The following is a 27,275-nucleotide window of genomic DNA, read 5'->3' as shown; positions in this document are numbered from 1 at the left end:
GAGATTAAGTAGTAAGCCACTAGTGGGACAAATCTGTAAAATTCTCAGAGGTAGAGTTCTCACACTGGAATTGGTCTTCAGCAGAACAGACCTCACTAATTGTAGGCTGCATATCTAGCTTTGTTCAGAACAGATTTCAAGGTGTGCTAGCTTGAATTTACTCGAGTTTGTCTATATGGGGAAACTGAACAACATAACTATTCCAGAGTAACTATTATACTATTGACTTTCTGGAAGAGCCCCCTTTCTGTGTGGGCACTCTTATTTTCAGAAAGCTGTAGTATTTTAAATTCAAACTCTACCCCATGGCAGAATAACTTCCCTGACCCTCTCCCATGTACAATGGACAAACTGGACGGCCTCTGTGTCAACGAATGAATGTACATAAATCTAACATCAGGAACTGGAATATACGTAAACTTGTAGGGGAACACTTTAACCTTCCTGGACATTCAATAATGGATCTTAAAGTGGCCCTCCTCTGGCAAAAGGATTTTACCACAAGATTACAGAGGGGGACATCTGAATTGGAATTCACTTGCAAGTTTGATACATTTAACCCGGGACTTAACAGAGAACTCAATTATCTTATACATTAGAAGGGCATTTTCCCCACCTTTGACATTTGCAGGAATGGTATACACCCCACTTATTTCTTCGACTAGTCATTAATGACAGGTGACTCTTCTTTTTCTTCTTTCTTTTTTCGTTTTTTCTTCTTCTCCCTGCAATATAAACCCTGGGTTTTTATTTTTACTCCATATCTGATGAAGTGGATCTTACTGACAAAAGCTCATTGCCTAGTAAATACAATTGTTAGTCTTAAAGGTTCTACAGGACTGCTTGTTTTTCCCCATATAAATAATCCATTAGTTACATTGTTCTAAAGAGCATATTCTAATGTGTTAATGTAGACAAGGCAGTGTGGACTGTAACATCTGGGACCTAACACAACCAACAGTGTGCCTTTTTTACCTGTGACTTAAAAAGTATTAATCAGAATGTGTTAGCTAATGTGTTAGCAACACACATTTGAATCCTAGCCTAGATAAGCTTTGTGCTCTTCCATTCCTAGTGGTTGAGACGACCAGCTAAAATTTTCCATTGCACAAACTTTGCTTACCCCTTTCTTGGCATACATAACTGAGAATATGAGGCCATTATCTAGCCCTCTTAATAGACTACAAATCCTGAAGGCCATTTTTAGCCCTTACATGGGCAAAACTAGTGTTGGCTTCAGTAGAAATTCTGTCTATGCATGCATATAATTCAGAAGAATCATGTATGCTCAATCAAATAGATTACATAACCAAATGCTAATTCTTTGAACTTTTTACATTTGTGAAAAAATGCTGGTTTCTTAAGAATAAGACACAGAAGAGTGAGTAGGACTAAGGAGATGAGTTTTTGCCTCTTCTATGAATTGGTGCCATCGATAGTGAAATACTGAGTATGGTTCTGGGGGCCATATTTTAAATAGGATGTTGAAAAATTGGAAAGGGTCCAGAAAAGAAGTATAAAAATGATCTGAGGGTTGGAGAAAATGCCTCACAGTGAAAGACTTAAAGAGCTCAATTTATTTAATCAAAAAAGAAGAGTGATTGGTGGCTTGATCAGAGTGTGTAAGTAATGGAGAGCTCTTTAATCTAGCAGAGACAGACATAAAAGGGACAAGTGGCTAGAATCTGAAGCCAGACAAATTCCATTTGGAACTTAGACACTCTTTTTACAGGGAGGATGATTACCAGATGGCACAGGCTACCAAGGAAAGAGGCAGCATCGATTACAAATGTCACATAAAAAGCCTCCAACTGCCAATCAAGGATTGGTTTAGTCACTCACCAACGGCAGCATAGAAGATGTGATCCATCAATCAATGGCTCAGTGCAAGAAGAACTAAAAACACTTAGATTGAAGTGAGTTACCCTATTAAAATAAAATAAAAATCACGTAGTTGTAACTTCCCAAAGAAACATACGGCATACAGATTCTTACCCTAAAGAGCAGTACAATCTTCAGATCAAACCATTTGCTTTGCCATGACTTTTTTAACGAGAAAATACTGACCTGGCTGAGAAAGCTGAATAGGAGTACTCCAGCCTACACCTCAGATGCTGAAAAATCTCAGATAAGTTTACGTTAAGTGTTTCAACTTTAGCCTGCATTGTATTTACTACACATAAAATCAAATATACTTTGGCTTTGAAGGGCATGTTCATTAAATTTGTGCCTATTTATTCCTAAGTGAATATAATGCTATGGACAGGGAGAACATTGAAGTTTAGCCTGAGATACATATTTCACAGAATCACAGAATCATAGGGCTGGAAGGGACCCCAGGAGGTCATCTAGTCCAGCCCCCTGACTAAGCAGGATCAACCCCTACTAAGTCATCCCAGCCAGGACCTTGTCCAGACGAGACTTAAAAACCTCAAGGGATGGAGAATCCACCACCTCTTTAGGCAATACATTCCAATGCTTCACCACTCGCCTGGTGAAGAAGTTTTTCCTAATATCTAACTTACACCTTTCCCTGTTCAACTTCTGACCATTACTCCTTGTTCTGCCATCTGACACCACTGAGAACAATTTCTCACCCTCCTATTTAGAGCTCCCCTTCAGGAAGTTGAAGGCTGCTATTAAATCACCTCTAAGTCTTCTTTCCTGTAAACTAAACAAGCCCAAATCCCTCAGCCTCTCCTCATAGGTCTTGTGCTCCAGAGCCTTAATCATTTTTGTTGCCCTTTGCTGAACCTGTTCCAGCAAATCCACATCCTTTTTATACTGGGGGGCCCAAAACTGGACACAATATTCCAGATGTGGCCTCACCAGTGCCGAATAGAGGGGAACAACTACTTCTCTAGATCTGCTCCAAATGGTCCCCCTAATGCATCCTAGTATGCCGTCAGCCTTCTTGGCTACAAGGGCACACTGTTTACTCATATCCAGCCTTTCATTCACTGTAACCCCTAGGTCCCTTTCCATCGTACTGCTGCTGAGCCAGTTGGGCCCCAGCCTGTAACAATGCTTGGGATTCTTCCGCCCCAGGTGCAGGACTCCACACTTCTCCTTATTGAACCACATCAGATTTCTTTTGGCCCAGTCCTCCAATTTATCCAGGTCCCTCTGGATTCTCTCTCTACCCTCCAACATATCTACCTCTCCCCCTAGTTTTGTGTCATCTGCAAACTTGCTGAGGGTGCAACCCAGTCCCTCATCCAGGTCATTAATAAACATGTTAAATAACACTGGCCCCAGAACCGAGCCTTGCGGCACTCCGCTTGAAACAGACCTCCATCCAGATATTGAGCCATTGACCACTACCCGTTGGGTCCAACCATGAAGTCAGCTTTCTATCCATCTTATAGTCCAAGGATCCAATCCATATTTCCTTAACTTATGGACAAGAATGTTGTGGGAGACCGTATCAAAACCCTTGCTGAAGTCAAGGTATATCACATCCACTGACTTCCTCATGTCCACAGAGCTTGTTACATCAACATAGAAGCTGATCAGATTGGTGAGGCAGGACTTGCCCCTGGTGAATCCATGTTGGCTGCTTTTGATCACTTTCCCCTCTTCCAAGTGCTCCAAAATGGATTCCTTGAGGATTCCCTCCATTATTTTCGCAGGGATTGAGGTAAGGCTGATGGGTCTATAGTTCCCTGGATTGTCCTTCTTTCCTTTTTTAAAGATGGGCATGACGTTTGCCTTCTTCCAGTCATCTGGTATCTCCCCCGATTTCCAAGAGTCTTCAAGGCTAATGGCCAAAGGTTCAGCAATGACCTCTGCCAATTCCCTCAGTACCCTGGGGTGCATTAAATCCAGACCCATGGACTTGTGCACATCTAGTTTTTCTAGATAGCTCAGAACTTGTTCCTTCCCCACAGATGGCTGCCCTCCACCTTCCCGTACTGCATCATCTAGGAGCATCATTGGGAAGTTGACTTTGTCTGTGAAGACTGAGGCAAAAAAAGCATTGAGAACTTCAGCTATCCCTGCATCGTCTGTCACTAGGTTACCTCCCTCATCCAGTAATGGCCCCACACCTTCTCTGATAATCTGTTTATTGTTCACATGCCTGTAGAAACCCTTCTTGTTACTCTTCACATCCCTTGCCAGCTGCAGTTCCAATTGTGCTTTTGCTTTCCTGATTACTGCCCGGCATTCTCCAGCCGTATGTTTATACTCCTCCTTAGTCAACTGTCCTCGTTTGCATTTCTTCTATGCATCCTTTTTGAATTTAAGCTGACTAAGGATTTCCCTGTTAAGCCAAGCTGGATGCCTACCATGTTTGCATTTCTTACTACGCAGCGGGATTGTTCCTGTGCCTTCAGTAAGACTTCTTTAAAATACTTCCAGTTCTCTTCAACTCTTTTCCCCTTCATCTTCGTTTCCCAAGGGATCCTGCTCATCCAGTCTCTTAGGGAGTCAAAGTCTGCTCTTCTGAAATCAAGGGTCTGTATGTTACTGTTCACCCTTCTTCCTTTTGTCCGGATCCTGAAATCTACGGTCTCATTGTCGCTGCAGCTCAGGTTCCCCCCACCACTTCCATTTCTTCTACTAGTTCTTCCCTTTTTGTGAGCAACAGGTCAAGATGCGCACGGCCCCTGGTCGGTTCCTTCAGCACTTGTACCAAGAAGTTATCCCCAATAGTTTCCAAAAACTTCCTGGATTGTCTGTGTGCTCCTATATTGGTCTCCCAACAAATGTCTGGATGATTAAAGTCTCCCATGAGAACCAGGGCCTGTGATTGGGTTTCTCTGTGTGCAAGAGTGCATACGTCTACATTAGGAGAAAAATTGTGGGATAATCCAGTTTTCAGAAAGCAACAAATACTTTACTCGTGTAAAATGCCCTTCATTTTAAGGTGTGACCATTTTCCTCTGTCTCAAGCACAAAGGATAAAATTTACACTTGTCCACAGGGCTGGCACAAAGTATACTTAACACTTAGAATCTCAGGTGGGGTGCAGTTCACCTCCTGACCCTCTCCAAAGGACTGAATTTCACTCTGGAGATTGTGCAAAGTATAGCAGTAAATCCAAATAAAATACATGGCTAAAAATCGCAAAGCTTTTGCAGAACGTAAAGTATAATCTTTTTATGGCGGAACATCTGCTATTTATTTCTGAGGCTATTGCCCCACACAGCAAGTAAATTTCATTTCTGTTATTACTGTATTTTTATTATACTGTATATGAATTGACAGGTATGACACCTTCCATTTGTATTATTCATACATCTGCTCACGCAAGTGCAGAAAGAGTTGACATTTGGATTAGAACATTTATGTTTCGTCACCATTACTAGCTTTTGTTTATTAGACTCACGTGAGTCACCTGCCTTATTAATATGACTTTAGCAACTGTAGATGTGTACATTTTCTGAAACACATTTGCATGTTTGAGCTGAAAGTGTAACTTTGTCTGCCAATGTATCTGCTGATTGTTTTCTTTTTCATGCAAATAATATTTAATTTCCTATTTATGTATTGTAATTCTAGGGCAGATGCTGATCAGCCAGAGTTCTAGTTGCAAACCACCATATATGGTAGTTTCTCCCTGGTTAACTATATTTGAGTATTATTTATTGGAATCAATTAAACAACGGGATACTCCCTGAATCTGCTGTACTTTGTCACATTTGGTCTTGCAGATTACAGCAGAGAGATTGATTTCAACCACTTGGATCACAGCCTCTTCTGCCCATTTAGGGCTATAGTTTTGAGACGACTTTCCTAACATGTATATAGCTCCGCATGAAAGTATGTTGTACAGCCATAGATCATCAAGGTAACTCTCAACAATGTGATTTTGGCCCTGTTCTCCTTGCTTGAGTTTTATATACATTTACACATTGTGCAATCAACACATGTGCAGCACAAGGTCTCATGCTGGCTCTAAATACTGTGTGTATACTGAAGCAGATTCCAAAAATGGTAAGGAGGGAAAAAGCCCTGCTCTTCTCTTGGCATATTTAAGGAATACCACCAAATGTGAATCCTTCAGTTCCTCATGCAGCTCACAGAACAAAAGAATTAACTCGGAGTCAGAAATCCTAATTGGTGGCATTGTAGCTGCCTCGTAAAACACTATAAAATGTGAAATTTATGTTTTTGGTTTTACTTTTTTAAATTTCTTCCTGCTTATCTATTCAGTTTAGAAAATGCACAATCTTCACCCTGGAGCTTCCTGTGATGACAATTTCAATTCCTTTTATTTTAGCTACTATTATACAGCTTGAACCTCTCTAATCCAGAACCCTCAGGGCCTGACCAGTGCCGAGTGAGAGAATTTGCCAGATTACAGATGGTCAATATGGTCTAGCAGGCATTGCCAATACTTCCACTGCTTATGGGGCTCTTAGAAGACACTTACGGTAAGGGACAGTTAAATAACAGTGCAGGCACTGGGAGCCAGGACTGGTGGCTAGCTGCCCAAAACTTTATGGGATCATGGGAAACCTGGTCACACCCATGATAAGTGGTCATCCAGATAATTAAAATCATGCCAGATTACGGATGTGCCGGACTAGAGAGGTTCAGCCTGTAGTCTTCTTTGATAGAGTATGCAATACATTTTACCGGGAGGTTTTCAATAGCAGGCTTTGGTGGGAGGAGGGCAAAGATTGACTGGGACCTTTTGGATGTGTAAGAATTCAGAACATCAGAACAACAACTTGTGAAAACAATATGGTAGAAGTCATATTTATTGGAAAAAAATTAATATATTTGCTATAAAATCTGTAACAGTAATGCAACTGAACATTTATTTTGATGCATAAACTTGAATGTTACATACCAAATACAACACAGTAACACTGGTTTCCTCTTTATTTACATGTTTATGAAAGTTGATATGTGATCCATGTTAAAGGAACTTATAATGGAGAATAATTACATTAGAAAAATAATATTCTTGATAAAGCATTCTCGAGGAGTTCAATCACATTTTCAGGCCTCTTTCAATAAGGCAAAAGTCCCTGGAACAGCATATAACTTACTGTACAAAAGACAATCACTGCTCAGACACATCTTCAAGTTTTCTTTTGGTATAATTTTTCTCATTGTAAAATTACGTACTTAACGGAAAGACTTTCAGGAACATAGCTTAATGATTTCTGCTATATATTACATATACATTACCGTAGCTTAGCAACCATAACTAGGCAGTCTTTTTCCTTATCCCTTTGCTCAGTGAGCTATTCTTAGATGTAGCATGTTAATATCTTGACAGCATCATGACTGTGGTATCTTTCTTCAGTTTTCATAGGAAACAGACCTGTCACATTTTGAATCTTTTTGTATGTTTATTTTTAGGAACTGGTGCACAACCACATTTCCACTCACAAGAGAACGTCACAAATGTAACTAAAATTAGGCTTGGATAATTCTGAGAATGTATTTCTATGTGCCAAAACCAAATTTCATACTTTCATACTTTCTAACCCTGCCATGCTTCTGGAATTCTTCTTCTGCATAGCTTCTTTACTATCCAGTCAGGTAGTTTTAATTCCTTCAAAGGCACAAAACTTCCACCTCTTTTCCAATGTTGCTCCTACACCCGTGAACTCTTGTTTAAACATGCGTGGCAATCTCATCAAAAGCATTTCTATTTCATTTGCAGAGATCTATGAAAGAGAAGGAAGAACAAAATGCAGTGAGAAACAGCTGATCTGTATTTAAGGAATAGAAACTTTAGAGAAACATTTTCTAGGTCAACTAAAACTCTCAGCAGTTCTTTTTGGTAGTTTATAACATTTTATGCCATCTACCAAAAGATCCATATTCCCACCATGGTACAGAATCATAGAAATGTAGGGCTGAAGGGAACCTCAAGAGGTCATTAAGTTCAACGACCTGCACTGAGGCAGGACCAAGAAAACCTAGACCATCCCTGACAGGTGTTTATCCAACCTGTGGTTACACATCCAGTGAGGGAATTCCAGCATGCTGTTCCAAAGCTGAACTACCTTTGCAGTTAGAAAGATTCTTCCTAAGACCTAAATCTCTCTTGCTGCAGATTAAGCACGTTGCTGCTTGTCCTATGTTCAGTGGCCCCCTAAGCATTTTCGACACTTCTCAGAAATTCGGTGCTACTTGGAGTGGGATGGGATAAGGACAGGTTACACCTGTGGCACCATTGGGTGTGGAAAAGAAAGCATGAAAGGAACTTGCACAGCTACCACATTTCCCACACAATACAGATGAGTATAACAGCTAGCCTGCCCTTAAAGACAGCAGAGTCTACTGAACTGCCCACCACTATTGCTTCTCCTATTACTGCAATGGCAGTATTATAAAGACGTCTTACTGAAGGCACAGGAACAAACCATCCTTCTGCATAGCAAGAAATGCAAACATGGTAGGCAACCAGCTTGGCTTAACGGGGAAATCCTTTGTCAGCTTAAACTCAAAAAGGATGCACACAAGAAATGGAAATGTGGACAGTTGACTAAGGAGGAGTATAAACATATGGCTGGAGAATGCCGGGCAGTAATCAGGAAAGCGAAAGCACAATTGGAACTGCAGCTGGAAAGGGATGTGAAGAGGAACAAGAAGGGTTTCTACAGGCATGTTAACAATAAATGGGTTATCACAGAAGGTGTGGGGCCATTACTGGATGAGGGAGGTAACCTAATGACAGCTGATGTACAAAAAGCTGAAGTACTCAATGGTTTTTTTGCCTCAGTCTTCACGGACAAAGTCAACTTCCCAATGATGCTCCTAGATGATGCAGTACGGGAAGGTGGAGGGCAGCCATCTGTGGGGAAGGAACAAGTTCTGAGCTATCTAGAAAAACTAGATGTACACAAGTCCATAGGTCTGGATTTAATGCACCCCAGGGTACTGAAGGAATTGACAGAGGTTATTGCTGAACCTTTGGCCATTATCCTTGAAGACTCTTGGAAATCGGGGGAGATACCAGATGACTGGAAGAAGGCAAATGTCATGCCCATCTTTAAAAAAGGAAAGGACAATCCAGGGAACTATAGACCCGTCAGCCTTACCTCAATCCCTGCGAAAATAATGGAGGGAATCCTCAAGGAATCCATTTTGGAGCACTTGGAAGAGGGGAAAGTGATCAAAAGCAGCCAACATGGATTCACCAGGGGCAAGTCCTGCCTGACCAATCCGATTAGCTTCTATGACGAGGTAACAAGCTCTGTGGACATGGGGAAGTCAGTGGATGTGATATGCTTTGACTTCAGCAAATCTTTTGATATGGTCTCCCACAACATTCTTGTCCATAAGTTAAGGAAATATGGATTGGATCATTGGACTATAAGATGGATAGAAAGGTGGTTTGATGGTTGGGCCCAATGGGTAGTGGTCAGTGGCTCAATATCTGGATGGCAGTCGGTTTCAAGTGGAGTGCCGCAAGGCTCGGTTCTGGGGCCTGTGTTATTCAACATGTTTATTAATGACCTGGATGAGGGACTGGATTGCACCTTCAACAGTTTCTGGATGACACAAAACTGTAGATATGTTGGAGGATAGAGAGAGAGAATCCAGAGGGACCTTGATAAATTGGAGGACTGGGCCAAAAGAAATCTGATGCGGTTCAACAAGGAGAAGTCCTGCACCTGGGGCGGAAGAATCCCAAGCATTGTTATAGACTGGGGACCGACTGGTTCAGTGGCAGTACGATGGAAAGAGACCCGGGGGTTATGTTGGATGAAAGGCTGGATATGAGTAAACAGTGTGCCCTTGTAGCCAAGAAAGCTAACGGCATACTAGGGTGCATTAGGAGGAGTATTTTGAGCAGATCTAGAGAAGTAGTTATTTCCCTATATTCGGCACTGGTGAGGCCACATCTGGAATATTATGTCCTGTTTCAGGCTCCCGCCCCAGTGTAAAAAGGATGTGGATGTGCTGGAGCAGGTTCAGTGGAGGGCAATACAAATGATTAACAGGCTAGAGCACAAGACGTATGAGGATAGCTGAGGGATTTGGGCTTGTTTAGTTTACAGGAGAGAAGGCTTGGGGTGATTTAATAGCAGCCTTCAACTTCCTGAAGGGGAGCTCTAAAGAGGAGGGTGAGAAGCTGTTCTCAGTCGTGTCAGATGGCAGAACAAGGAGTAATGGTCTGAAGTTGAAGAGGGAGAGGTGTAGGTTAGATATTAGGAAAAACTACTTCAACAGAATGGTGGTGAAGCATTGGAATGCGTTGCCTAGAGTGGTGGTGGATTCTCCATCCCTCAAAGTTTTTAAGTCCCGGCTTGACAAGGTCCTGGCTGGGATGATTTAGTGGGGGTTGATCCTGCTTGAAGCAGTGGGCTGGACTAGATGACCTCCTGAGATCCCTTCCAGCCCTATGATTCTATGGGAGATAAGGGATAAGGGACTGGTGAGAGAGGCGCGTTTAGCAGCAGAGGCACATCCACACAGCCTCTTTACTGCTGGCAGCCTGCTCTGCCAAGAATGAAATCTCGTGTGGCTGTGCTAATTAGTCCTGTGATTATGCTAAGGAGCAGCCATTCGAAATTACAAGACTGTTCATTAGCATGGAGCTGCCAGGAGTATAGCTCCGTGTAGACGTGGCCAAGGTGTCTTGGAGGAGTGACAGAATTAGAGAAGTAGGAAAAGAACATTATTTTGGTTACATTGTAAATATCTGAGAGATTGAAGAGGGGAGATTCCATGACAGGAAGTCAGAGGTTTCTGCAGTCAGCTGAAGCCAATAATGTCAGGAGAGCTGGATTTGACCCATGGTATGTAACTAGTTACTTACAATTGAATAACCTAATTTGCAAATTTATTGTTGTGCCTAATGCTTGCTTGCATTTTGTAGCTATACCACTGCCAGTATTTAACTCAGTACTTCAGAAGGAAAGGGTCTATTTAGAACCAAGTTATACCAATGAGAGGAAGAGATAATAGGAACATGAGTTTCACGTGACTCATTTAATCAGACTTCTGTTGCATTGACATAGTCATTATGGCATTTAGCCAGTGAGCACAGAATAAGTTTTCCTGAGCACAGTGCAGTTTGTGTGGATGAGATGAAGTGAGAAGAGAGTGTATTACCTAGATTATTGTATTAGATCCCCTGGTGCACCTGCAGGCTACAGAATAGCCTGAGGTGGTGACCACTTCTATGGCTGCTCTGATAAAACCTGCAGCCCCACCAAAGCGTTACACTTCACTTTCCATTTCTACTGCCCAGTTCATGTTCCAAAGTGTACCGAGGACCCATTGAGCCAAGCACCAAGATCATTCTTAGCTCTGAGGGGTAGCATGAATGTATGGTGAGGGAGCTCATTTCAGGGAACAGGGTAATGAAGCACAGTCCCAAGAAATGGTCCATCTGGCCATACTCCCTCTTTGTGGGGGTCAGAATTAACCCTACATGATATTTTATTTCCCAGAAATTCCATGAAGTAAATAGGGATCACCTGCCCTGGAATCAGTGCAGTAGTCTTTGCCATTTAACACAACAGCCTTCCTTGCCACCAAAGTACGGTAAAAGACTGCACGTACATGCGTGCAACATAACCTGTGAATGAACAAAGACTCCATACCCCTAAGTCCCACATCCTATCATCTCTTTAATGGAAATGCATGCTGAGTTTAACTTGCAGTAAAGGAATAAAAAATAGTTCTACAAAGAAGCCAGATTTTGATTAACTTTTTTACCCTAGAATCCAGCTGCTGCATGTAAGACCAAAGGTATTCTATATTGGCACCGAAAGGATGGACGTGAAGAAATGTGGATATGATACCTGTATTAAAACAAGGATACACAGTATTGAAATCACCTGAGGTATATAAAAACAGCCTAACTCTGAATAAATCATTGCAAGAGTTTCAGTCTGACTTACGTTTCTTATATTTCTCACATAGTTCAGTAAACAAAAGAGAAAAGCACATTTTTACCACAGCCATAGTAACACGGTAAACACAATAGATCATCTTCAGGAATGACAGCAGTTAGTAAGTAAGCGACCAAGATAACATACAAACAAATAAAGGTGCTTCTAAACAAAGACATGCTGGAAGCATTTCAACTACCAATTTTATGCTTGATATGCCAATATAAAATAGTAGATATTGGAAAAGAAAAATTCTTGCTCTTTCCCCTTCAGTGAAAGCTGCGTGGTGAAAATGTTTCATAGAAAATGCTTTGGAAACTGCACTGCCTTGAGATTTCCTAATAACCACACTGTTGCTCATTGTGAAAAGTAGTTAATCCATATTACCCCTAAATGCTGCTGAGAGAAGCACAAATCCTTCCTGACATATTTACGTTTTTCCCCCCTAAAAGGGAGGAAGCTCTATCTTTCTTCATTGCAATTTATAAGATCACGTTAAAAGGTCTGGGAATAAAGAGTTTATGAGGAGTCAGATTCTACATCTAGAGGTTTTTCTCTCTTGTAGTGGAAATCAGTGTCAGCATAATAGTGACGAATTGAGAAAGAAGGATGTTGGATGTCAGCATTGCTATTAAAAGCAGAATCCCATTTCTGCTTCTGTACAAGACGACATGTAACGGTCATCAGTATGTATGCCACTGTCTGCTGAGAGTCAAACAGTACGATTCAAAGATCTTTTCAACTCCTTTGAGTTTCTTCACTTACAAACTTCAAGGGATGGTTCTTTATTTTTAAGGCATAAACAGAGCAAGAGCAAAATGCTGACAAATGACAAAAATGGATCTCAGTCTTCTGAGCTGCGGGCCACTCTGCTGGTTCTGATACCACTTAAAATAGAATCAACTTTAGGTTCCAGCTTTTCCCAATACTGGCAACAGTAGAAAAAGAGAAGGAAAGCTTAACTCATTTTACATCTCCCTTTCCTCTTCCAGGTTGCTAAGCCTGTTTGCAAATTCTGGCCCTGATCCTGCAAAGACTTACTTACATACCGAGTCGGTACATGGAAATCGGCGGAACTCGCCACCCACAGTGTGGAACCATAAGCATATCTTTGCAGGATCACTGTGGGGATAAGTCCAAACTAAATGCCACCAAACTTTGACTGGGGATGTTGTAACCTAAACCTGTATTCAGTCCCCATTTTGTTAAGGGAACTGATTTTGTTACAGATTGAACCAAAACTTCTGATCCAAACACCTCAGTTTGGGGGTACTCATAAACCAGGTCTGATTTCTGCACCTATGACCTATCTTTAATTCACGTAAGCTAAATAAAAGGCTGCTTGAAAATATGCTAGTAATTATTAACTAGAGATGGACGATACCAACTTAGTAACTCAGTTTTTCTTTTTTAAGTGGATTTTGGTGCTGGTGAAATATTGACAACCCTAGAGACTGGACAGATGCAGAGCAAAGTCTCCCCTCCTCATTCTCCAATGTGCCTCATCCGTGATCTTGAAAGGAAAGAGTAATTCTAGACTTCCATGCCTGTGCAGTCCATAGCTCCCAGTAAGACCATGTGTTCTGATGGTGGCTATCTGATGTGGAAATCTGACCATCAGGATCAGGACTGAGGCCTCATGTTCACTTCACACGAGCCATGAGACAGTTGCAACAGGTTAACTACTTCAGATAATTGCCAAAGTGGACTAGACTCAAACAATTGGTCACTTAGCAATGAAAATTTCCAATATACCAAGTCACCTCTCCCTCAGTTTACCCATGGGAAAACTCAAAGGCATTCATTGGCAGCTACAATTCACAGCAAGACAAATACTGGGACCAAAGTTATGTATTTCATAATGTCTGATGAAAATCCTTATACATGGCAATCCATTCTCACTATATCATGCCAATTGCTGCTCATTTTCTGGGATGGACCAATGTCCATTACATATAATTTGTCTTTAAAGTTTTTCATTAGTTATGCTGCAATATAACCTGTCTTTGTGACATTTCCTATACTTACTCTTGTCAGTAAACTAACACCTAACCTCAAAAAAAAATTTTTAAGGGTATCCTCATTCTGTTCAATATTGTTTCCGTTCTTTTCTCTTTCACCCATTGTGTTAGCGCAACTGGTAGATAACTGTTCACTCTATTCCGTTCTCTTCAACCCTCAATCAACTGGGGATGCACAAAATCAACCTCTCAGGGTTGCACTTGATCCCTGTACTTCTGGTGAGACGTGAGGCACAAAGGAGGTCAACAGGAGAGTTTCTTCTGTCAGCCTTCTTCAGTAGGGACAACCAAGTAAGCTGAGCCCAGATACGGTGATTCTAGCTGAGCATTCTGGCACCTTTTTTCCATTAGAACACCAGAAAAAATTTCACTGCTGGTTTTGAAGCAGGGCGGGGACAAGGCAGGAGCCCCCACCATCCTGCAGCAGCGTGGGGACTGGCACAGGAGACCCTGCCACCCTGCAGCAGTGCAAGAACAGGGGCAGGAGACCCTGCTGGTCCTGCAGTAGCACAGGGACCAGGGCATTAAAACTGAACACTCTAACCCCTAGGAGGAATCATCAGGCTTGAGTTCCAGCATCCTTTTTTTTCCCCTAGAAAAAAGCATTGGTCTTATTCATGAGAATGAGACTTGCAGGACTTGTCTGGTTCCATCTCTCTTCCATTCAAAATGTTTGTATTTCTTCCTTTCAGCTGCTCTTACTGCAACCAGTATGAATACACATGAATGATAAGCTGCACAGACTTTACTTCTAATGCAGTGAAGTTAAGTGCAGATGTACATTGACAATAAACATTAGTTTCAATGTTGCTTATTCTAGAATAATTTTTCTAGGTTGTTATGTAGTGATGAATTTAATACTGAGTGGCCTTACCTATTAAGAGAGCCTCTTTCTCTGATTTTAGACCTTGGCTCCGTTTCTCAGAATTTTTTTCTCTCTCTTGATTGACCAGTGCTACTGTCAACACATTGATTTCCTATAAAGTTTAAAAACAAAACAGATGTTTACGTGGATTCATTCATTTCAATAAAACCTGCCTGTTGCTTTTCAACTCTCTCTATAAAAGATCATTACTTTAATTTATGACTGAGTTATAAATAATTGAGTAGTTTGCAGAATATTAAAGCTTTCTGAAGCATTGTTTCCCCAACTGCTGCAAGGAGAGAAATTTCCTGTATAGAGTAGGTGCCAACTTTGTCACAGCTGCCTGTTTATTAGACATGACTGAAACTACACACTGTAAACTAGAGAGGTTTAGAAAATTTCACTGTTGCAGCAAGCAGCATGGGGATCTTACAACCCCCTCATAAAATTTCAGAACAAAGACAATGGCTAGATCATATGGGTGGATGTTATATTTACATGGCTTTTTGGCAGTGAAGGAGGGATTTGACAGGCTGTGAATATTCCATATTTTTAAAATAAAAATCATTGTGACAAATTTCGTACTCTGGTAATTGACTTTTTGAAACTACCAGTGTGACAAAAGAGAATTAGAAAGTGCGTGTGTGTGTGTGGGAAGATAGCTTAGCCTTGACATTTCTATCCTCCCAAAGCAGGAGGAAACGGTTGGTTTCAAGAAGCAGCAATTACAGTAAAATTTGATGAACAGTCGCCTAATTAGCTGCATTTGGTCCGGCTGATTCTCAATAGAGCTAATCAGCAAATTTTTTCCAGGCTACAAAATTTTTTAAATGTTTGAAAAGTTGTCCTATCCCAAATCAAGATGAAGATTCACAATTTCTGAAATGTGCGTGACCCACAAAACCAATTTTTTAATTTGGGTTAATTAAAAATTCTGTTTCCATAATTTTCAAATGTTTGATTTCAATTTCAGTATTTTTATTTTATTTTTTTACAATAACTAGATTCAATTTTGAAATAGTGTCTTGCAACTAAAAAAATCTGAATTTTTCATTTGGAAAATGTCAGAACAGGGTGCTTGGACAGTTTCAAAATGGGACTTTTTAATAATTTTGATTTTTCAAAAATTTTTGAGTTGACAAATTTGGGGAAAAATTTCAGTTTTCAACTAATTGGCATTTTTTGGTGGAAAAACATATAGCAGGACTGTTGACCAACTCTACTTCTTTGACAATAAAGACATCTTGACATTAACAAACCTATAATTTTTGTCAGACAAATAACAAATGATAACACCATGATGATCATTCCTTGAATAGCTAGCACAAATGACACCACTTCAGATACATGATGTAAGTATCAATCTGATTCCAATCTTGGGAAGCAAAAAGGACAGGAGGAAGAATACTAAAGAAAACCTATAAATGTATGGACCCAGCGATGGGAGGGAAGGCTTGCAGAGCAGAATAACTGGGCTAAGAGTATGGTGAAGAAGAATACAGCATAAGGGTAGAGCAATGTAAGGCAGGAAAGACTGTACATGGTACGATACTTTTGACTCCAAGGCTAACAATGCCCTCTAAAATGGGTAGTTCTGGAGAGGGAAGACAGAAACCACCAAGACAGGTACTTGATAAACAGTCTCCTCAAATACCAGATTATCTTTTCTGGAAAGTTAAAAAGCTTCTCACGGTGATATAGGGCAAGAAATTCTATGGAGTTCAAGAGTAAATGTTGTCTTAGCTAATGGGCAGATGGGGGGTGTGGAAAACTCTTGGTATGATTTATGAACCAGTGTTAACTGAAGCTAGAGGAAATCACAGAAAGTTGTTCTTGCTTGGATGGATGGTGGGAGTAGAAAATTTGGAATTATGGGTAATCTTGATAGTTGCACAGAGGATGCTTAAAAGGCAGGTTGCAGTCGCTTGAGCACATAAGAGTGATGGTCTACAGGCAATAAAATTCTGCTGTATGAGTCTTGTTGCCCCAGAAAGATGGTAAAATGACCAACAAAGCCATTTGTATGAGTTTGATTGCAAAGCCTGGTTTAGATACGCATGCCGTAGCAAAAAAATGGACAACTAAGAACTGTCAGAGAAGGCAGTAGTAACACTGGTAGGAAACAGAAGTGGAAGTAAAAGGAAAGTATTTGCAAGAAAATTCACCTGCAACATTTCCAAAATTTGAATTTGCTACTATGATATGAGTGAAAACCCTACTAACAATATGTTTAACTACCAAGGTGCTTCAGATGCAAATCTGGTACAATAATCCCTTGAAATGTGCAATTTCAAGTTGCGCTTAACTCGCATTAACACAAGTTAAGCACAACTCAAAATCCCACTCTCCCCAGGCCCTGCGCAGCCCCAGTTCAAACCTCCATCCCCTCCACAGCCCCAGTTCTAACACCCCCTGCCCCAGTTCAAATGCCTCTGCGTAGCCCCACTTCAAACCCCGCTCTGCTCTGGTTCAAACCCCCTGTGGCACCATCTTAACTGGCCTCTGCGTGCAGCTCTGTCTTGGCTCACCTCCCACCGCCCCCCGACCCACACAGCTCCAGATCCCTACTACCCCACCCCCGCATAGCATCTGGCTCAACCCCCTGCAGGGCCATCCAGCCCTGGCACAACTCCACTCCCCCAATCCCTCCTGCAGCCCTAAACACGCCAGGGTTAACCCTCTTGCCCCCACTCCATGCCCCCAACCTATGGCCAGGCTTAACCCTCCTCAACTGTCCCCCCAACCCCAGTACTTAACCTTTCAAAAGACGTGTCTACACTAGCCGGCTATTTCGAAATAGCCGGGCCAACTTCGAAATAGCGCCCGCCACGTCTATATGTGCGGAGCGCTATTTCGAAGTTGAAATTGACATAAGGTGGTGAGACGTCGAAGTCACTATCCTCATCAGGAGATGGGAATAGCTCCCTACTTCGACGTTCAGCGTTGAAGTAGGGTACGTGTAGATGATCCACATCCCGCAACATCGGAATAGTGGGGTCCTCCATGGCGGCCATCAGCTGAAGGGTTGGGAGACGCTCTCTCTAGCCCCTGAGCTCTATGGTCTCCACGTGCAGCAGCCCCTTAAAGCTCCCCACCTCCTTATTTCCTGTGCAGGAAGCTGAGAGCGTGCAGGCAGCAGCACATACACGTGCCCAGCCTGCACGTCCTCCACAAGCCCCAACCCACCACCCAGCACCCATGGCAGCCAGCCAGCCCCCCAAGCACCCACAGGGCACCCCCCCCAAGGGAACCCAGGGCTTCCAGCCAGTCAGCCAGCGGGGGAAGAGGCAGCGGAGCCCCTCCTGGTCGGAGGCTGAGATCCAGGACCTGCTGGGGCTCTGGGGCGAGGAGGAGGTGCTACAGGTAATGGGGAGCAAGCAGCAGAACACAGATGCATTCGCTCAGCTGGCCGAGGGCCTGGCTGCCCAGGGTCACCCTGCCTGCACTCCTGACCATGTCAGGAGTAAGGTGAAGGAGCGGCAGCAGGGTTACGCCTGGGCCCAGGACACAGCCAGCTGATCTGGGGCTGCCCCCCGCCTCTTGCCCCTTTTTCAGGGAGCTCAGGGAAATCCTGGGCCCCCGGTACACCACCTCCCCCTGGCCACCCTTGACACCTCGGCCGACGAGCCCCATCAGGCCCCGGAGATGGAGTCTGGTCTGGAGGCCAGCCCTGCACCCCAGGCGCCCCCACAGGAGCCCACCCCTGGGACAGCACAGGAGGAGGAGGCGGCCTACAGTGACGGGGGGCTGTTCATAGACCTCCCCTCCCGCAGCTCCAGCAGGGCATCCGCCTGATGGGTGTCCCCCGACCGTGGGAGTGGACCATCCAGTATGTACTCCGGTGCACAACCCCAGGGTTAAGGAGCGGGGACAAGGGACATGACCAGGGCCCTCCACATACCCAGATGACCATGGCCCAAGGACAGTAGTGGCATGTCCCTCAGAAGAGTCCATCAGCCCCTGCCCCCCAGCAGGACAGCGCCATATCCCACCCCTGGGGATGGGGGGAGCGGAAACTAGAGCAGCAGAGGGGTAGGGGGACATGGGCCACGGGTCAGGGCCCAGACTAATGCCTGTCTCAGCTCTTCCCCCCTCTGTTCCATAGCTGCACCATCTGAGGGCCCCGAGAGCACAGGCGCTGTGTCCGTTGTGCCAGACAGCCCACCGGGGCCATCGCAGCAGGCCAGCCCAGCAGCGGAACAGGGACCGGCCCCAAGATGAGCCCAACAGTGCCAGAGCCATCCCTGGGCATCTGCTGACCCCCAGCTCCTCGCCACCCTCCGGCATCAGGTGGAGGTCTCTGAGCGCTGCCTGCATGCGGAGGAGCGGCGGCTCCACCTGCAGGAGTGAGCACTGGCCTGGCGCCAGGAGGCTTGGGGGGCCTTCATGTGGACCATCGAGCAGATCGCAGAGCAGTTGGCCCCCCCCCGCTGCTCCGCCCGCCGTCCCTCCGAGCCACCCTCCACCAGCAGCTGTCCTGGAGCCTGCCACCAAGGGGGACCGTGGGCCTCAGGAACGAGCCCAGCCATATCTGCCAGTTCTCCCGGCCCCCACCCAACCTTGACGGGGCCTCCGGCCCAGAAGTGGGTCGCGCCCCCCCCACGCCAGGCGCTGGACAATCGGGGTGAAGGGCCAAGGACGTAGCCCCCCAGGCCCCCCTTCTTTGTACATACTCCCCCCCATAATTGTAAATAGTTTATTTGTCCCACCCCCCCTTTAGTAGCTGCCCCCCCATGTACATAGTTCCCCCCTTCTTAATGTAATGAGTTCATTGTTTTGTTTAAAAAAAACGGTTTTGGCTTATTTACAAAAGAAGCATGTGGGTGGTATGCGCTCTCTGGTGCTCAGTGGTGTGGGCGTGGGGGCAGGTAGTGTTGTGGGGGATGTGTGGGGGCAGTGGGTGGCTCACGAGCAGCTGGTCCTGCCAGGATTCACCCCGCAGCCTGCTCAAAATGGGCCCTCAGGGCCTTCCGGACCCAGATACCCTCAGGGTAGACCTGGCGACTGGAGGCAGCGGATGGCTGGGCGTTGGCCCTGCCAGACTCCACAGCCCAGCCCTGGAAGAATGCCTCTCCCTTGCTCTCCACCAGGCTGTGGAGTGTGCAGCACACGCCCACAACCTGGGGTATGTTGGCGAGCCCTGCATCCAGGTGGGTGAAGAGACACCTCCAGCGCCCTTTGAGACAGCTGAAAGTCCACTTGACCATGTGGCGCGCATGGTTCAAGCGGGTGTTGAACCGCTAGTGGGTGGCACTGACATGGCCCGTGTAGGGGCGCATGAGCCAGGGCCGGAGGGGGTACGCTGGGGGATGTAGGTCCCCGCCTCCAGCTGGCGGCACAGGCCCGAATTTCTGAACACCCGGGCGTCATGGGTGCTGCCAGGCTAGCCAACGTAAATGTCCAGGAAGCGGCCCCGGCTGTTCACCAAGGCCTGGAGGACCACAGAATGATATCCCTTCCTATTCAGGAAGCGTCCTTAGCTGTGCTCCGGGGCACGGATGGGTCCCATCTAGAGCCCTAAAGCAATTAGGGAAGCCCAGGCTGGCAAACCCCGCGATGGCGGCATCTGGGTCCCCAAGCCGCATGTGTCTGTGGAGGAGCAGGGCATTGATTGTGCGGACCACCTGCAGGGGAAGGACATGAGAGAGCACCCCTGAGGGGTGTGCAGGGTGTGTCTGGCCCTCTCCCCGGGCTCCCCTTTCCCCCAGAGCTCCCCTTCCCCACAAGGCTCCCCCTGTTCCCTGAGCTCCCTCTCCCCCCGAGCTCCCCCTCCCCCCCCAGGCACCCCCCTCCCCCTGGGTCCTCTTACCTCCATGAGGACAGCCCTGACAGTGGCCTTGCCCACGCCAAACTGCTGCCCTACGGATTGGTAGCTGTCTGGAGTGGCCAGCTTCCAGACAGCAATGTCGACCCATTTCTCAACAGTGAGGGCACGTTGCATGGGGGTGTCCTGGTGCCGTAAGGCAGGGGTGAGCCACTGGCAGAGCTCGAGGAACATCTGCCTGCTCATCCGGAAATTCCGGATCCAGCAGTTGTTGTCCCACACGCCAAGCACCAGCCGCTCCTACCAGTCCGTGCCAGTGGGGTACCTCCATAGCCGGCAGCATGTCTGGCGGCGGGAGGCTGGGAGGGCAGCAAGGTATGGGGCTGCTTCTTCATCCCCTGAGGACAGCTCATCTTCCTCCATCATGGCACTGAGCAGGGCAGCCACTGCTTCGGGGGCGGGTGTGTGGGCCTCTGGCTGCTGCTCCTGGTGGTCCATGCTGCTTACACGGGGTGTGCGTGCTTGTGTCTCTGCAGACCACGTGCTGTGCAGGCTGAGTGTGTCTGGGAGGGGCCCTTGAAGGGAGAGGCTTGCTGTTGCCCCGGAAGTGCTAGTCCTCCCTGTGACCCTATCCACAGCTTTTCCTGGCACCCTTATTTTGATTTGGGCCGCTTTTGTGTGTAGACACTCCCCTGCAGTGCCTATTTCGATGCACTGCTCTCCTATGTTGACGTTAAACGTCAACGGCACCAGCCCTGGAGGATGTGTAGACACTACTCATCCGATTTTGCTACATCGAAATAAGCTATTTCGATGTAGCGTCCCAGTGTAGACATAGCTAAAAGGAGCTCCAGGTGCTCCTGCTGCTTCTCCAGCTGCAGAACACATGTTCCACTGGGGAAAAAAGACACCATCCGACTTTACACAAAATTTGAGTTATGAAAGGGTGTGTGGGACTGCAACCCTGACATAACTTGAGGGACTACTGTAACTGGACCTGAAGCCACTAAAATTTGCATCCATACAATTCACCTGTACATAGGAGAAAAAATGGTGTGGGTATAAATTGTGCCCACCAACAGGAAAACTAAATGTCAGACTGGCTGGACATTTACCCTAAAGGTGCTCGACTAAGCTAGAACTAACTGGAAGAATCACTGATGACCAAGTGACAGATGCATCAGCCTGTGACATAAGAGGGATTTCCATCTGTGGAGCAACAGTCGGAGAAAGTCTGCACAATGATATCTTCATTTTCTAGTGCAGCTTTTTTCCATCCTTAGTTCAGAGGCCATTTCTACTTGGCAGAGGTTATTTGCTGGGCCTTTAAGCAGTCCCCTTTGTCAGGTTTCATTAGAAAAGAAATAGTTTGCAACCATCTGTCTGTTACTGCAATAAAGAAGAAGAGCGTGGCTGAGCCTGGAGAAATCAGTATTCATTAGTAGCGAAATGACCTTGGTAGGACTAAACGCAATATGTGGCTGTCATAATCCAGGTGAAATAGCACTTGGAAGCCATTAGGGACATGGCCCTAGGAGTGTTCATTAGTCACAAATGTCATGAGGTACTGTAAAACATGGAGGCATGACACAAGCACTACAGCTAAGGACAGACTGAGTACTGCTCAACGTGGATGGAGTCATTCTCTATGAGGCTAGCACAATTACAAAAAAGGGCCTTTTGGTGTAAGTGGGGCCAGAGTATCACTTTATGTTTCTTCCACTGCGTGCTGAAAGAGCTTCAGTTCCTCCTCTGTGGTCCAAATGTTGCTAGCAAGAAAGGTCTGGGCCGATGGGTCACACGTCCACAAGTCTGTAGATGTCTCGCTTTTGGGGCACAACAGTTTTGGGTCAGATGAGCGGTGAGTCACTCCGGGGGCAGGCCTGTAGGTATCTTTGCTAGATAAAGCAAAGATGACATGTAATAATTATTTTACACGGGGTGCCCCTGCACATGCACAGGGGCTTTGGGTCCACCTACAAGCAGCAAACTAATAAAAGCCCAAGGGAACCACGCTATCAGAGGGAACACAGGGGCTGTTGGGAGTAGCAGGGCGGGGTTGGGTCTCCATTCACATTCCTTGTGGGTATCCCAAGATACTCCTCAGATTTCAGCAAGTTAAGTCTATGCCCCCGGCCCACCCTCTGGACATGACAAAAACTTTCCTTTTTCTCTGCAATATGATTTTGAAAAAGCTCATGGAGTTTTCCAATTCTCCTATAGGTTTTTCCCCCAAGACAGCACATTTCCCATGTGGTTAAATTGCCAGACAATCGTGTATAGGACCAGATTACCGCCACTTCCTGTATTTGTGCAAAGCGGTGGGTGGGACATAAGGATTCTTGTGCCATCCACGCCTTCTTCCCTTAGGCTTATGCATTTGCGTGAGTGCATGAACATCCCCGCGCTTGCTCCCTATCCCAAAGAAGTGGTGAGGAGGTAGGGCCATGTCACATATATGTCCCTGCTCCTTCCCACAGGTGCCCTTCCTTGAACACACTAGTCAGAAGAGCTTGCTAAGGCTGGAACAGTATACCACAGGTTCCATCCACTTTACCCCATACTCAGGACTATACTTGACAGGTAAAATTTGGACCTTAACGTCCATGACTTTCATATACTGAATGGGCTATGGATGCGTTTTGTGTGATCCGTTGGCAACATTCAAATACTCTAGGAGTTTAAAAAGTCTGTCACTTATCTGAGTAAACCCGAGGTTTGGTAACTCTCTGAAAACCTGGGGAAAGCTATTGCTTGTGGTGTCTCTTGAAAATGCCTACTCCCTGGGGCATGGAGTGGATTTGATGGGGTACTGAGATATTTCAAAACAAAAAGCAGTCAAGTAGCACTTTAAAGACTAGCCAAATAGTTTATTAGGTGAGCTTTCGTGGGACAGACCCCCTTCTGCAGACCATAGTGTCTGTCCCGCGAAAGCTCACCTAATAAACTATTTGGCTAGTCTTTAAAGTGCTACTTGACTGTTTTTTGTTTTGATAGTGTATAGACTAGCACGGCTTCCTCTCTGAGATATTTCACTTTGTGAAGCACCTAGTAAAAGATACCAGACTTTGTGTGAGGTCACAGCATACTTTGACATTTATACTGAGCCTTCGCAAAGCCTGATTAACAGCTGTTTTCTGTAATTATGCCAACAGTCACTGGAGAAGGGGAATTAGAGAAGGATGCAACTGCAGAGTGCTGGACCTGGATAAGCAGTATGCCAGGTCTTCTTATCTGCCTGAGGCGTTCTCTGAAGAAAGATGAGGAGCGAAGGAGCTGTGTTTCTGAAACAAATGCAAGAGGAATGCAGGCCATCCAGAGCAGGATGGAGACATGGTTAGGCATATAAAGAAAAGGCAATTTATATTTCTGAAGGAGAAAAAAAGCACAGAGCCAAATTGTGGCCCAAATATGGCCCAAATTGCGCTCATGTAAACCCATGCAATCGTGGACAGTTCATTGGAATAGAACTTGACTGTATAAATATCACCTGTTTTCTACAGTGTCTTCTTATGTGGGGGAGAGACCTTAATACTGAGGAAAAAAAATTAATACAATTGTTATAACTTCATTTCAAACTTATTTGCACCTTTACTGCATATTGAGATATAGAGATAAGATTATTCTAGCCAGGATGCTTGCCAATATAACAATACATGAATTCAGCTATTTATGTTACAAAGTGTTAAAGCTAATCAAAGAAATCCCAGAAGGTTTCTACTTTTATCTTCCAAGGACAAGCAAACATTACAAAAACAGACCCTTCCTGTTTTCAGTCAAGTAAAAGGAAGGCAGGGGGTGTTATTACTCTCATTAAGATAATTGTAAAGTAAGCTTGAAGCAGCCCCTCCTTCTCTTTTCAAAGAAAAACTTCCATTTTCACCAACACAAAGAATTCCAGAAACATCCCTCTTGAAATGGATTTATTTTTGAACACCCTGACTTCTTTTTTCTTTGGACTTGGTGGGACCATTATGGTGGGAAACGTTTTGCAGAAGATACTGATTACTTCCAACTTATGTTTCCACTGAAAGATAAAAACCTTCATTATTTCTGAAATGTTTAGGATGACATTTTTTTTCTTCAAAATATGCATTTGCAAATATTTTATATCTAAATTAAAATCTTCATACAATAACTGAAGGATAGCACTGTTGTATGAATAACAAGATGTTAGATGTATAAATATCTATATCAATGTCATCTGATGCTAAAAGCCATTTGAGTGCAAAATAGTTATATTAATGGGGAATTAATTAGTTACTGGCAGTGCATAAGCAAACTCTCACCAAGTCAGGATGACAAGAAAATCCAAAAATTGTTCTGGAGAGTCAATACCTATTAAATATTTAAATTAAAGACTTCGTAAAAGGTATTTAATTTTAAAATTTCTTTTGAGAGCTAAACACTTCTGTATAAAGGACAAGAATGTTCTGATTGTTTGAAAACGTAATTTAATTTCCTCTCAAATGCTCTAAAATAAAGTTTCAAAAATGGACTGATTAAAAAATAAGAACTAAAACTAACTTTAAAAATTATCTGCATCTTTCTTGCCAGGAAAAGAAAAAAAAGGCAATTAATGAAATGTTGCATATTCACGAAACAGATGATTTATTAAAATTGCCTATTATCTAATTCTGCTAACCCAAAGAACTTTTCCCTGCCCCTGTCCTGCCCCTTCTCTGAGGCCCTGTTCCAGCTCTCTCCATCCCACCTACCTCCATTGTACATTCTCCCCTGACCCTCATTCACTTTCACCAACTGTGGGGAGGGAGTTGGGGTGCAGGAGGTGATGCAGAGTGCAGACTCTGGGAGCGAGTGCCAGGTGTGGGTGCTGGGAGGGTGTGTGGGATCTATACTGGGGCAGGATAATGGCATGCAGGAGGTGGCCAGGGGTTCAGCACTTCCCTCAGGTAGTGAGGCTCCCAAAGTTATGACCCTCTGGCAGCTGCTTCTCCTAGGCAGGGGGTCTCCATGCACCACTGCCCACAGACACTGTCCCTGCAGCTCCCATTGGCCTACAATCTGAGCAAAGGCAGTGCACAGAGAATCCCTTTGTCAGGGACCATGCAGGTCATTTCTGGGAGCCTGCTTTTGTTCTGCTGACACACAGACTGTTAGTGCCTAAAACTTCCTAGTTTGGCTCAGGAAGATAGGGTGTGTTTCCAGTAGACTCTCAGGCTATGGTCACACTAGCAAGTTTTGTAGACAAAACTGGGGTTTTGTAGAGAAAACTCATGGAGTGTGCACATGCAAATCCATTTTGTCAACAGAAACTGTCAACAAAAATGTCGTGTAGATGCTCTGGTGGTGGACTGGGGCTTTTGTCAAGAGAACAGATCAAAAGGTTGATCCACTTTCATGTGTAGACATGATCTGTCGACAGAAGCTTTGTTGCGACATCTCTTCTGACAGAAGCTTCTGTAGGCAGATTGCTGTAGTGAAGCAGTTCCCCAGCTTTCCAAGGCAGGTACCCATTCTGGCAATTCAGTAAGACTTTGTGACTCAAGGCAATTCAAAAATGTGATTGGGTGGAGGGTGGGGGCAGGGAGGAAGGTTATCCGCTGGGGAAAAAAAATTACAATCTTGATTTGCTCCCCCCCAACCCCCAGTACTTCCCTGCCCTGCTGTGCTGAAATGGGACTCAATTTAATTTGTTTAACAGCCAGATCTCTCCTGCCAGCCATTAAACCAATTAAATTGAGTCCCATTTCAGAGTGGCAGGGCAGGGACTGGGAGCTGGAGGAGTGAGCGGCGGCAGTGGTGGGAGCTGCAATTGGTTCCTTAAAGAGCCACATGCAACTCAGAGTCCCCCCACCAGCTGGTGACCCTGAGAAAATCTAATGATGACCCATAGGCTGGGAATCCCTGTGTAACTTTAGCCTCAGTGAAAGTGGAAGGGTTGACAACCCTACTACATATTCTGGAGCTGAAAGTGTCAACTAAGCCAACCCCAAAGGCATGATGCTAATGCAAGTGACAACAGCCAACCTGAATCTAAACAAGTCTGAGAGAGTTGTGTTTTCCTACAATTTCAGGAGAATAGGAAGGTGAAGAGTATAAACGTTTCTTCAGTGAGTCCCCAATATACACTGCCCCTCCGCTACTCTGCCTAGACAGAAGCACTCCATCACTCACCATAACCAGCCATACAAGGAATCTGCCAGACAAGACAAAACAGAGAAAACTCAAGAAGAAATCAGCCCAAGGAAAACCTCCACAAGACCTCAACATGGACTGAGTTAACTAAGCCTGCCAATGGATTAGATTTACAACTCTTATAATAATTTTACTGGGCTATGGTTCCAATGCTGTACATTTACAATGCTGTTGCAACTGAAGTTACTCTCAGTTTCTTCTGTTTAATCACCAAGTGGTTAGACAATGAGAAGAGAGAGATAGGGACTAGATATGGGGAAACAACAAAACAATAGAATGAAACGGGATGTGAAATTCTTAATATTTGTAATTGTCCTGGCTCAGGACAGCTCCTTAAATAGCTTTTTCAGAGTAATTAATGTAAAAATCTTGTTTGCTTTTCATAGTTATGATTGCTTACTTTATCCAGCTCCAATAGTTTAGGTTACTACTGATAACTCGACAGTGTTCATTTGCCCTGAAACAAATTATTTTGTCTATCCACAAACAGTTTTAAGCACCTAATAAGATACTAAAACTGAATTCACAAAATTTTGGACAACAATATACTTTGGTCTTTGAACAAAGAAAAAAGAACCCCACAGATGCCGTCTGCCCTCAAAGGTGTCATTTCTGTTAAACGTGCTCCACAGAGAGACATACCAAAAGAG

At 44.6% G+C, this 27,275-nt stretch overlaps 1 protein-coding gene across 18 annotated transcripts in view; it reads right to left on the bottom strand.

Annotated features, from left to right (window-relative positions):
- Positions 1 to 6,717: 6,717 nt before the first annotated feature.
- Positions 6,718 to 27,275, bottom strand: part of ENOX1 (ecto-NOX disulfide-thiol exchanger 1) — a 514,187-nt gene continuing 493,629 nt past the window's right edge. For 16 of the 18 annotated variants that reach the window (XM_074988353.1, XM_074988361.1, XM_074988362.1 and 13 more), the window contains 3 exons: positions 14,712 to 14,814; positions 11,641 to 11,726; positions 6,718 to 7,631 (listed from right to left, as the gene is read on the bottom strand). In XM_074988353.1, the coding sequence (XP_074844454.1) occupies positions 7,500 to 7,631; positions 11,641 to 11,726; positions 14,712 to 14,814 (321 nt within the window). In that variant the 3' untranslated portion in view covers positions 6,718 to 7,499. Of the gene's footprint in view, positions 7,632 to 11,640; positions 11,727 to 14,711; positions 14,815 to 22,121; positions 22,365 to 27,275 lie in introns of those variants that run through there. The other 2 variants (XM_074988369.1, XM_074988370.1) reach the window with 2 other exon arrangements.

Source organism: Carettochelys insculpta, chromosome 1 (assembly GCF_033958435.1).
Source record: "Carettochelys insculpta isolate YL-2023 chromosome 1, ASM3395843v1, whole genome shotgun sequence".
NCBI classification, from domain to species: Eukaryota; Metazoa; Chordata; order Testudines; family Carettochelyidae; genus Carettochelys; species Carettochelys insculpta.
Note: the sequence above shows the minus strand (reverse complement) of the source record. Positions and strands in the feature narration are given on the sequence as shown.